At 39.6% G+C, this 13,033-nt stretch overlaps 1 protein-coding gene across 5 annotated transcripts in view; it reads right to left on the bottom strand.

The window, feature by feature from the left end:
- Asator (tau-tubulin kinase asator) overlaps positions 1-13,033 on the bottom strand; it is a 103,272-nt gene that overhangs the window by 13,085 nt on the left and 77,154 nt on the right. For 3 of the 5 annotated variants that reach the window (XM_076132654.1, XM_076132651.1, XM_076132652.1), the window contains 9 exons: positions 11,934-12,005; positions 11,106-11,194; positions 10,176-10,277; positions 4,178-4,456; positions 3,309-3,549; positions 2,573-2,739; positions 1,940-2,078; positions 1,249-1,345; positions 309-383 (listed from right to left, as the gene is read on the bottom strand). In XM_076132654.1, coding sequence (XP_075988769.1) covers positions 309-383; positions 1,249-1,345; positions 1,940-2,078; positions 2,573-2,739; positions 3,309-3,549; positions 4,178-4,456; positions 10,176-10,277; positions 11,106-11,194; positions 11,934-12,005 — 1,261 coding nt within the window. The remainder of the gene's footprint in view (positions 1-308; positions 384-1,248; positions 1,346-1,939; positions 2,079-2,572; positions 2,740-3,308; positions 3,550-4,177; positions 4,457-10,175; positions 10,278-11,105; positions 11,195-11,933; positions 12,006-13,033) is intronic. The other 2 variants (XM_076132653.1, XM_076132655.1) reach the window with 1 other exon arrangement.

Genomic DNA, 13,033 nt, shown 5'->3' with positions numbered 1-13,033 from the left:
ATATCAAAACTAGCTGCAAATGTATCCTGTTAACTACAAGGTCCCGGATTGGAATATGTGTGTATTAGAAATAATGATCACTTGTTCCAATGGTGAAGGAAAACATCGTGATGCAACCTTGTATGTCTGAGAATTCTTTAGAACAGTTCTTGAAGGTATGCTAAGTCCCCAACCCGCACTTTGGCTTGTGTGATGGACTCAAGGCCTAACTCCTACCTCATTACGGAAGGAGACCCTCGCACAGCAGTGGGACAGTAATGGGTTAAATTTATTTTATTTATGTGTGTATGTATGTTTGTATGTATAACCTGTCAGGTATAGCGTCTAATCTTGTCCTCTCAATGGCTGGACTTTGACTCTTCTCTCCACTCCGGGTCGACGACCTGTTCAAAGAACATATTGTACTACATTTCCCAAAGCAATCATAACTGTGTAATCTAACCCTCTTATTCATAAACACACTATAAACCTATTTTAAAAAAGCTACTATAATATGTTTTCTCTTTTTCATTTCGTTAAGGAGGGAAAGAAACAACTCTTTATAAGCCTTTCATAACTTCATATATTTTTATGAATAAGAGGGTAAGCATTATAACGGTGAAGGAAACATCGTGATATATGACATGTCTGACAGTTGTTTAACACAGCTCTTGAAATGACACAAAGTCTCAAAATAGTGTAGTTGACAACAGTGAAATCAGCTACTCTTTATGAAATATCAAAAACACATTTTAGTATAGAATTATAGTGTAGTGACGTCACAGTGTCGTATTTTCATTGGTATCAAATGAGTGTCTAATAAAATGTTTCAGTCTGTAATATCTAAAATTTGTATTTGAGATGAACCTTTTATGAGTACCATTTTTTCCCAATGAACTCCCCAATTGTATAAGATGAAGAGATTAACACAGTTCTTAAAGAAATGAAATAGCCAGCGTGGTGGACTCAAGGCCTAACTCCTCCCTCATTCCGGAAGGATTAAATAAAAATTTTATTCCTGGGTGTTTATAAAGCAAGTTCTTAATTCTAACGATTGTTATTTTCTGATAGTATGTCGTATATGTTTTACTGAGTATTGAGTTTTTTCTTAAATAAAATCTTTACGTTGGAACAATACAAATTTTGTTTATTATAATTATTATATATTTGAACAGACTGTTGCCCAGCAGCGGGACAGTAGGAGTATATAATGTTAGGCCCTTGCCCAACAGTGGGACAGTAGGAGTATATAATGTAATGTATACGTACACGTACCGCTTGTCGCGGTGGTGCTCGGTCGCGTCGTAGTACACGGACGCGTCGTCGTGGTTGCGCACCTCGCCGCTCACCACGGACTGGATCTTTACTGCACATACATACATCATATGTTATATACAAATATTACATTATAATTTATACATATATCGCACTAATAATACAACAGTGCTGTAACTCTAAATACAACTTTCATCAAATCGACGAATAACTTGTTTATCACTCCCTATTATGGATACAAAAAAAAAAAAAAAAACTAAATCGTTGTGGTTTTTTTGTCTTTTTAGTGACATCTCCCGCACTAAGAATTGCTCTTGTGTCGCGGGGACTTTTACTAACATACAAACAACGGACACAAAGTACCACCGGACCCGAAACAATTATTTGTGGATCGCACAAATAATTATTCCGTGTGGCTATCGAACCCACGACCTGTCGACGCAGTGGTATCGGCGTGGTGACCTAAACCACTGCGCCATGGAGGCATTTAAATATAAATAAATAAATATAAATATCATTGGACAACTCACACACAGTCATTTGATTCCAAACTAAGCAGAGCTTGGTTACTATGGTAACCAAATAACTGATAAACAAACAAACTTATATATTTCTAAAGACGTACTTATATAGATAGTTCACAAACATTATTAAATCGAATATTGGTTCAAGAATATGTATGTACCAGAATGTCCGGGCGAGGTGGAGTCAGGCGGCCGGACGACGATCTCCAGGCGGCTGGACACGGTGGGGCCCTCCGCCTCGGGCTCCGGCGGCGGCGGCGGCCGGGCGGCCGGAGCGCTGCTGGACGAACTTGATATACTCTGAGGGAATAGAGTTGTTAGATATAATGTGTGGTATTTGATCGATTGTGGGTATTGCGTAGAATATAATTATGAATGAGTAATTTATTATATTATTCAGTATAGTTTTTTTAGTAGAGTCAAAGGTTAATTTTAACTCAACTTTTTGGTGACAATTTTCAAATAGTTAACTTAAAACAAAAGTGAATATAATTTTAAGTTCGAAGTAAATTATTCTATATTTCGGATTCATATGGTAATTTACCCTTAAATCCAAGTTAAATTACCCTACAAATGAGGGTAATTTTCCCCAAATTAAGGGTAAATTTCCCTATAGATAAGGGTAAATTTCCCCACACTAAGGGTAAATTTTCCTTACATTAAGGGTACATTTTCCCCACATTAAGGGTAAATCTCCCCACATTAAGGATAAATTACCTAACATTGCGGCTAATTACCCCACAATTGAGGGTGAATGCGCCTACATTAATCACAGAGCACAATACACAACTGACCGGCAAGCTATGCGCGCGGTGCGGGGGCGGCGGCGGCGAGCTGTCGTGCCTGGCGCCCACGCCGCGCATGACGTCGAGGCGGTAGCGCAGCGCGCCGCCGCCGCAGCCCGCGCCGTCGAACGACGCCTGCTGCAGCAGCGGCGCGCGCAGCGCTCGCACCAGGGAGCCTGCGGGGAACAACATATATATACTGCTGTACAAAAATATGTACAAGTTCAAGAAAACGAGGCCTCAATACACCAATCATGACCAATATACACTACTCTTATGCTGGCAGCAAAGAGAGTTGCGGATTCTGCTAGCGCAATAACGCAAACACATAAACTTTGATTAAATTGAACTAAGTACGGTCGGAGTGGTTGAGCAGAAAACGCAGAAGGACAAGCGACTGTCGCGAGATTTGTTAAGTTATGTTGCTGGTAATTCAAGTAATTTAAGAATAATTTTCCCAATATTTAAGCGGCAATCATCCTTACTTTAAAAAAACATTTCTTCACTTGTCTTTTACTTACCTTTATGTTGCTTTTTAGATATTACACTCGCTTCTCAATACCTTTAGGGGTATATCTCCCAATGTCGGGGTAATTTTCCCAGCATTTGGGGTAATTTTCCTTATTTTTCGGGTAAAATCTCCCAATTGCCCGAGTAATATTACCCACTTTTAGGGGTAATTTGACCGACTTAAGAAAGCTATTTTTTTTTCTATGTAAAGTTATGTTAAGAGGTAATAACTCACCGATGGCGGGCAGCGACCAGCACCTAGGCAACGTGGGCTGCAGCTTGGGGTAAGCATCGATCCCCGGTATGTACAGACACTGGGGCTTGCGCTTCGACCGCCGCGCCGGCTCGCTCAGCTGTCGCGACGGGCGCGTGATGGTGGGGGGCGGGGGGTTCGGAGTGGGGGTGCAGGGGGGCGGCGCTGACGGGGGCGGGGATGTCTTTTCTGGGGGTTGAGGCTGCTGTTGTTGCTGTTGTGCCTGAAACAAAAGATTTTTTATAGGAAATATTCTTTTGACAGCAAAAGTAAAGGTTTTGATCAGACTATTGGTAGGAATTGGAGGGAGCTTATAAGAACTTGAATGAATGATGACGATTACCTAAATGACACTACGTAGCAAAAGAGCACATTTGCGCGAAAAGTAATATTTAATTTACGAAATTATCACGAATTTTATCGAGATGATGTAGTGAGATGTATTCATCAGGCAATGTGATAGAATGCATTTTCACTAAAGTAGAAATGGGCGGAACGGTTCATGAATTGACTAATCGTAGTAATCGAATTCTCCATTGCACGTCAGTAGAAACCGTGTCATTAATTTGGCCGGGTTCGGCTTCCATGGAACTGTATCGTCATAGGCCGGTGAGAATCGGTGGCACGGATAACCGGCACGACCGCTGCGATGACTGACAGTTTTACATGTTCCTGTACCACGAAACACACCATGTCGACCAACTGCCGCCATAACTGCGCATACGAGAGATAAGGACAGAGATAATAATCGCTCGCTATCGCAATGTAACTCAGTAACGGTACGCTTGTTTACGTTTTATCTCGTCTAGTTGGCCTTACTTTACATGCTACTAAATACATATGATACTCACGTGTCGTCCCGCGGGCGCCGTGTTCGGGGCCGTGTTGGGAGCCGTGTTGGGCGCCGTGTTGGGCGCCGTGTTGGGCTGCGTGCTAGGCGCGGTGCTGGGCGCGGGCGCGGCGTGGTGCACGGTGTGCACGGTGTGGTGCGTGGTGGAGTGCGTGTTGTGCGTGTTGTGCGTGGCGTGGGACGTGTGGCCCGCGTGCGACGCGTGCGACGCCGCCAGCGCCGAGCGCGCGCCCGAGCACGACGACACCGCTGACGCCGCGCGCCCGCGGTGCTCGGGGGACTACGGGAATACAGCAGCCACATTAGCTACATGATATGGTGCTGACAAATATGTAGTGATACGCTTTGCAATATTCTGTCGAAAATTACGGATAAATTGCTAGTTGTTAACTTAGATGAAGTCAAAATGATCTTGTTTAATGTGATTGCAAAAAAAACATTTTTTTTTAATTACCCCTTAAACTATAATAGGATACGGGGATTAACACGAACACACATTTTACCTGCGACCACGGCGAGTGCAATCTGCGCCGAAACGTTGGGCATTCAAGTTAAAATGAGTGTTCGCGTTAATTCCCGTATCGTACTATATATTAAACATGCAACGCGAGAGTTTTTAAGTTATGATTATACCCTAACCTGACCTCTAAAGCATTTTTTGGGTAAATCCCACTAGTTAATCACGTGATAGACCCCATTTTTACTAACGCATTATATTATATATGTTACTGTAAAAGCCCGAACGGTGGTAAATCCTAAGATTTTCCGGTATAACCTAAGATTTACCAACTCGCAATGGTAAAAGTCCGAATAATTCTTTTATTTCGAACTTTTACCTATATTCACTTGATGATATCGAGATGTCGCCGGAGCCCCGCTTCGCGGGGCTCCTCCTTCTGGGTGGTTAAAAAAAAATAACCACGAAGGCTAAGGTGGGAGCTTCGCTTCGCTCGCTCCCACCTTAGCCTTCTAACCTAACCTACCCATGTCGCTATGCCCAAAACTCCTTCTTTATAACTATGTCACAGTATATAATTATACCCTGAAATAGTTATAAACATAGTTATGAAGGAGGATTTTTTTATATATCGTAACATAGTTTTTAAATTCTGGCTTGTTCGGACTTTTACCACTGAGAGTTGGTAAATCTTAGGTTTTACCGGAAAATCTTAGGATTTACCACAGTTCGGGCTTTTACAGTAACATATACATATCAATCAATATAATTATATAAAACTCTTCCGTTACTGAGTGACTGACTGACTGAATTATGGAAAATATCTATGTAATACACTACATATAAAACCTTTACCTGCATCACTTTACACGACATAATAACTAAATTATAACCACTAATATAAATTAACACACAATATCTTTCAAACGAGAGACACGTTTAACACGGTTTAAAATTACTATACTAATTAACTACCATTATTTAAAGATAGTTTTAGCGTGGGATGAATGACCTTCCGACCTCATTTACTAAACTAACAAAAAATATTTTAAACAATCTTAAAATAATTCGAGGAGCAGTCGGTAAACGCTCAGTGAGTTAAGTAACTAGTACACTACATAGATGTAGGTGCAGTGTTTGAGCTGAGCGTCTCCGTGATACAAGTCACGCTTGTTGTTTAACATAACAACAGTTCACCACAAACACTTACACTACTTTGACACTAGGTTGACCATAAGTGCGAAAAGAAATAGGAAAGCCGTCGTGGCTTTCTTATTTCTTTCATCTTACAACTACACTTTCTTTAACCCCAGCAGTGGGACAGTAATCCCACTGCTGGGCAAGGGTCTCTTCACAAACGAGAGAAAGGTTAGGCCTTGAGTCCACCACACCGGCCAAGTGCGGGTTGGGGACTTACAACAACTACCCACACCGTGATAAAACAGTTCATGCCTGAGAGTTATTTTAGACAGTTCTTGAAAGAATGCAAAGTCCCTACGCTTGGCCAGCATTGTGGACAAGGCCCAACTCTTCCTACATTCCAGAGACCTTCAGCAGTGGGTACAGTAATGGATTAATTCAGATAGTACATAAAATCAGGACTGTTTAATTAATGTATACGAACGCACAGTCGAAACTACTGAGCGTACAAACTTGACATTTGCTATGAACATTCCTTAGTAAGTTTAGAAGAGCACTAAGAGAGCATTGTTGGACCCCCCCCCCTTTCAAAGGAGGTTGAAGGGGAAATACTTTAATATGAAAGATCAGCAATAAAAAAGTCTACGCAGACGAAATCGTGGGCAGTTTCATTATAAACGGTGATACTAATATAGTTCTCTTTGGCAGGTAGATTACATTACATACTAACTATGTGTGAGGTGTTTGATGATTAATAACACGAAAATAGATCGACCTTGTGTACTCATTAACTCAAGGTCAAGTTAATTAGGTCAAGGTCATCGTGACGTCACTCACGGCATAGGTTTAGTAAATGATTATTATCTATACTAATCTATACTTAATATTATAAAGCTGAAGAGTTTGTTGTTGTCCGATTTGAAAAATTCTTTCAGTGTTAGATAGCCCATTTATCGAGGAAGGCTTTAGGCTATATGACATCACGCTACGACCAAAAGGAGCAGAGTACCAGTAAAAAATGTTACAAAAACGGGGAAAATTTCACCCATTCTCTCTTATTGGACGCAAGCGAAGTTGCGCGTGTCAGCTAGTATAGAATAAGCACAAGCATGCATTTTGGGGACAACTTTGATTCCTTACTTCACAGCCTAGCAAAGAAATGACTCTCACTTGTAAGCAACTTTTAAGTATCGTACACACATAATCGGATCGGTAGTATTAATAAAAAACAAAACAAACTTTCGGGACTCTTACAAACATACAAACAACGGACACAAAGTACAACCAGACCCGAAACAAAATTTGTGGAACGCACAAATAATTGTTCCGTGTGGGAATCGAACCCACGACCTCTCGACGCAACGGTTTCGGTGTGGCGGCCTAAACCACTGCGCCACGGAGGTAGTCATAATTATAGTCCATTGAACAGTTACATTTATGGTTCGTCTCAGAGACCCCTATTTCTAAAATGGCGGCCAGGGGGACAAGAGAGGCGACCCTATAAACTTGAAGTTTTAAAAAACAATATGGCGTACTTTGAAAAACGCAACTTTAGGCCTAAAAATATAACATTACTTTACTTTCCTAGTTTGGTAGTTCTTTCGGGTCCGATCACAATTCGGAATTTTTCCCGAATGTTCATCTTATGTATTCAGTTTTGCCGCCCGGCTAGTCTGATTCATACCGACCAGAATATGTGTGTTTGTCATTCTAACTAAATAGTAAGTTTTGGTTTTACGATTACTGGATTTTACGAATCGATTCCAAAAACAAAAAGATATATATAAATTACTTTATAAAGCATTTGATATGCTTATTTTTTGACGTAAATTGTGTTTGTCAAAGCCAATTTTAAGGGTACTTTACTAAGTAAATATAAATAATATTGTAAGTGTGAAAGAGTGAGAAAATAAAGAAAGAAAACAAAAAAAAACAGCCTTTATTAGGAACAAAAATGATACATATTTTGTGATACATTACTCTTGAAATAATGAATGAAAAAAGCATGCATTTTCTATTATATTGGCATAACATTTGTTCAGTATTTGTTTGTAAAATATCCTACTTTTGAGAACATAGAACAGCGAGATTTTATTAATATTCTCTCTTTGAAACTTTTTGTCTTTGTTTATTAAACGTCCAAGTAGTAACTTAAAGCTTTTAACAAGACTAGCTTTTTGAAGGGGATCAAATAAAATACAGAAATATTTTAACATTTATTCCTTGTTTTTTTCTTCTGGTTAGTGGTCAACCTAGTGTCAAAGTTGTTCAAGTCTTTAATATGACTTAACGACTGTTATCTTAATAGACAACAACCGGACCTAGCAATAAGATGCTCAGCTCTTAAACCATTAAATGGTCACCCATCTATAGAGGTGTCGGTATCAAAGGTTGCTTACCACACTGATCGTTTACTAACATGTGCGACCCATACAATCGTGTCAACTAAATATATTGTGGGATTCTGAAGCCTACCTCCACTTAACATTCAGAAAATATTATCCTACAATCAATCAGTCTAGCCTTTCTTCCAACTACGTTGGAGTCGGCTTCCAGTCTCACCGGATGCAGCTGAATACCAGTATTTTACATGCAGCGACTGTCTATCTGACCTCCACAACACAGTTACCTGGGTTATAACACGATACCCTTCGGTAAGACTGGTTGCCAGACTTTCAAGCTTCTATCTACAGTTAACGACTGTCAAAGATCTTTGAAAGTGACAGCCGGGAGCCGGGACGGATATACATACAATATGGTCACCCATCCAAAGAACAACCTCGGCAAGCGTAGCTTAACCTTAGAGATCGATTCGCGCGGCTACTGTTATCTCAGCCAAGAAATTCTCCTTTCCTTTAGTATTAAATACGACGTTTTATGAATACGTTGAGAAAATTAAAGCGATAGAAATAAAAATTATTGTCCCACAGCTGGGATAAATATCCTCTTAGTAAGAGAGAAGTCAAGCTTTAGTCCACCACGCTAGTCAAGTGCGGGTTTTGGTAAACAGTTGTCAGAAAAAAGCAAAAAAATAAGGTGAGGTTAAAATAAAACAACAAAAAATAATTAAAATAATAAATGCATACAATACAAATAAGTACAATTATATGACGATATCAATCGCTGAGTACCAGGTTCGATTTCTATACTAAATATTTGGTTCACAATGATTATTTATATTCTTATACCTAGCCTAGTTTTTTATTACACAACTTATAAATTCGTAAATTCGATCGAAAATTTTGCCCAATACTGTCCCACTGCTGGGCAAAGGTCTCCTTTCACAATGAGAGACGGATCTTGGGTCCAACGAAATCAGGTTTTCAGGAAGGCGAGGCCATTGGATATTCCTACTATAGTTAAGTTGTCGTTCTCAATAAAATACGCACCAAAATTTACCTAATCCACTGATCGCTTACTGATCAAAGAATAAAGTATTTTTTTCTCAAAATAATTGCTTTATAAGATCTCTTTTACGGTCATACACAAATAAACATCAAACTAGTATGTTGGAGTATCCCCCTACCCCCCTAAAAGGCTCCTTCAATAGTAATAAATTATTTTTATGTTACCTGTTTAAAATTTCTACAACTTGTATTGCAATTTTCTAGAAATTTAAGAAATTTCATGCTATAAAAAGTATCCTATATGTGGCTCCAATATCTATTCTATGACCATATCAAATTTTAGTGCAATCCATCTCGTAGTTTTCAGTCAACATACAGATAGATCACCCCCTACGCTCTTCTATACATATTACTACATTATGGTATATAACTCGAGCTTATCACACCCTACTCCTCCTCCTCTCCTAATAAACTATATATCTTATAATAATAATGTTATATATACTCCTTCGCTATAGTATATATAACATAACGATTAACGGTATATATATAGACAAGCTGGTATACCAAACTTTCACCTCAACTACCAAATAAAATATATTACATTATGTATGTAATCAAGCTTGTAAATTCCTATACTCGCCTATTCATACAGTATATAACGAATAATGGTATTTATCACGCAATAACTAACACAAGAGGAAGGGGCATGTGGGCGTGGCGCACGTGCCATATGAAGTATGTGACGCTATACATACCCTAGTACTAACCTTAAAAGTGACAATAAAACCACGTAGATAGAATTCCGATATAAAGCACAAAGTATTAGTGCAAAATACAACTCTAATGTCTTTGTAATAGTAGTTTATTCTTTTTCATATTTGCGTGTGTGTTAAATGTCATCGGCGGAGTTTGGCGACAGTCATCTATAACGAAATAGTGTGACATGTCCTTTCCTTTGTGTTAGTTATTCCGTGGTATATATAAATCAAGATTATCAGCCCCTACTCTCGCTACAGTCTCCTACACATATATAATCAAGCTGGTATGCTGACCTGCAGTTGTTCCTGCTTCCACTCGTTGTCGGTGGTCTCCTCCGAGTCGTCGAACTGAGACTTCCACAGTGACACCAGCGTCAACGCACCGCCTTTTGTCACCTGCAAGTTATATAATATACATTAAAATGTATACTAATATTATAAAGCTGGAGAGTTTGTTTGAACGCGCTAATCTCAGGAACTACTGGTCCGATTTGAAAAATTCTTTCAGTGTTAGATAGCCCATTTATTTAGGAAGGCTATAGGCTTATATATCATCAGGCTACGACCATTAGGAGTAGAGTACCAGTAAAAAATGTTATAACAACGGGGAAAATTTTGACTCATTCTCTCTTATGTGACGCAAGCGAAGTTGCGCGGGTCAGCTAGTATATGTATATTAAAAATCATGTGTTTTGTAGCTAGCCGGCTATGGCGGACAATTATGTTGAAACTGACCAGTGCAGGACTTTGTTAGTGTCCAAGTGTGTGCTCAATACACAGGTACACTCTCTATTCCTTCACTCTCATAGTACGGTGGGACGGATAACCAACACGGCCAGTGAGAGATCAGGCGGATGACCGACGGCTTTACATGCTCTCCGAGGCACAGAAGTCTACGAGCTTTACTTTCTATCTTCTAGCAACAACCTTTGGGCTCTACCAAAGAACGCCACTTGGTAAGATTCTAACAAAACAAATTTCTCTTGCTTCATTCACATCCATACATATTGCCATTGTTTTCGTCGCTAGTTTTTCCAAGACTACTCAAAAACCGCAGAGGCTACAAAATGTTCTAGTTATAATCTAATAACTAGACATTTGGAGCTACAATTTTCTTCTTTTATTATTTCCTGTTCGACCGTTTCTCTCGAAGTTACGGCTTGTTGAAAATTGCCTCATTTTTTTGATCCCTTCATTTGTCTTGTAGTTTACAATAGTACATACCTGTTGCAGCGCGGACACGTTCTCGTCGTCCATGACGGCGAACTGCGTGTAGCTCTGGTCGGCGCGCGCGCGACATCCGCGCCGACCTCCTGACCCACAGACAGACAGATTATATATACAATTATATATTTATATATTAGTGGATATTCAGAAAAAAAAAACTGTTATAGCCGAGTGGTGTAACCTCCCACGCAAGTGGTAGATGGTTCAAACCCGAGGCAACATAACAATGAACGGACATACAGACAAATTATATATTATTATATATATATTAGTGAATTTTCAGAAAAAAAACTGTTATAGCCGAGTGGTATAACCTCCCACGTAAGTGGTAGATGGTTCAAACCCGAGGCAATATATCAGCGACTTCTCCGAATTAATGTGTGTATTAGAAATAATGATCTCTTGTTCCAACGGTGAAGGAAAACATCGTGATGCAACCTTGCACGCCCGAGAGTTCTTTTGAACAGTTCTTGAAAATATGCGAAGTCCCCAACCCGTACTTTGACTTGCGTGGTGGACTCAAGGCCTAACCCCTCCTTCATGACGGGATGATCCCCTTGCTTAGCAGTGGGACAATAACGGGTTAATTTTATTTTATCCATACTAATATCATAAATGAGAAAGTAACTCTGTCTGTCTGTTACCCAATCACGCCTAAACTACTGAACCAATTTGCATGAAATTTGGTATGGAGATATTTTGATACCCGAGAAAATACATAGGCTACTTTTAACCCCGTAAAAATGACGCATTCCCAAGGGAAAATGGCGGACGATGTCGCGGGTAAAAGCTAATATATAATATGTAATTGTTTTTTGTACTCACCTCGTTTGAAATGCGTGTCGGAGTGTACACTGTCGACATCGGCGGCTACTATCCTAGGACTCACTGCTTCACCTGCGTATTACAATATTTTAAGTTAATATCATTGGCATCTATGACCAATTCTCCCGCTGGTTTGCGTCGGCCTAGAAGGCTAGAATTTTTTTTAAGACAACTCCCGCACTAAGAACTGCTCTTGTGTCGCGGGGACTTTTACAAACATACAAAAAACGGACACAAGGCACAACCAGACCCGAAACAATTATTTGTAGATCGCACAAATAATTGTTCCGTGTGGGAATCGAACCCACGACCGACACGACCACTGGCGTGGTGACTTAACCACTGCGCCACGGAGGCAGCAGAATAGGGGATTAAATTTTCTAGGCGAGCAAAGCCGCGCATATTTAGTAGTACTAATAATTCTACTTATAAAAATCATTTACCACACTGTGGACGTGTATTGGATATTATGTTAAAAGTATAGAAAAGCAAGTCAGATATAACTTATGTCATGACGAAAGTTGGTTCGGTAGTGTTGGTAGCAGCTCCTTACATCATCAAAGATTTATACCAAACATAAATATTGATAAAACGAATTGGCGATTAAAAAGAGTGTCCAGGAGTTAGTTGGCAGCTCTTCTCATTGGCCCTACTTCCGAACCGCTCAGGTTCATAATGTCCCTTTCCCATAATGCCCCCCGGTTTCAAAATGTCCCTTTCCCAAAAAGTCCCTTTCCCGAAATGTCCCTTTCCCAAAAAGTCCCTTTCCCGAAATGTCCCTTTCCCAAAAAGGCCCTTTCCCAAAAAGTCCCTTTCCCGAAATGTCCCTTTCTCAAAATGTCCCTTCCCCAAAATTATATTTCATACATCGGATAGATCATAAAATAATTGATTACACATGAAATAATGGCTGGCGGTAAATTCACTCTCTGTATCATTGACTATCATAAGTGTCAACATTTGAACTAAATGAATAAATGATTTGATTTTGATTTTATTGTGTTCTCACTTGCACAAAGTGATGTGTGTTATGATTTTTATATTTTTATTTTTCTACAGTTTTATATTATTTTCTACGCATGTGGTATTCACCTTTAATT

Source organism: Anticarsia gemmatalis, chromosome 28, assembly GCF_050436995.1.
Source record: "Anticarsia gemmatalis isolate Benzon Research Colony breed Stoneville strain chromosome 28, ilAntGemm2 primary, whole genome shotgun sequence".
Taxonomy (NCBI): Eukaryota; Metazoa; Arthropoda; class Insecta; order Lepidoptera; family Erebidae; genus Anticarsia; species Anticarsia gemmatalis.
The sequence above is the reverse complement of the archived record's forward strand: the minus strand, read 5'-3'. Positions and strand labels throughout refer to the sequence as shown.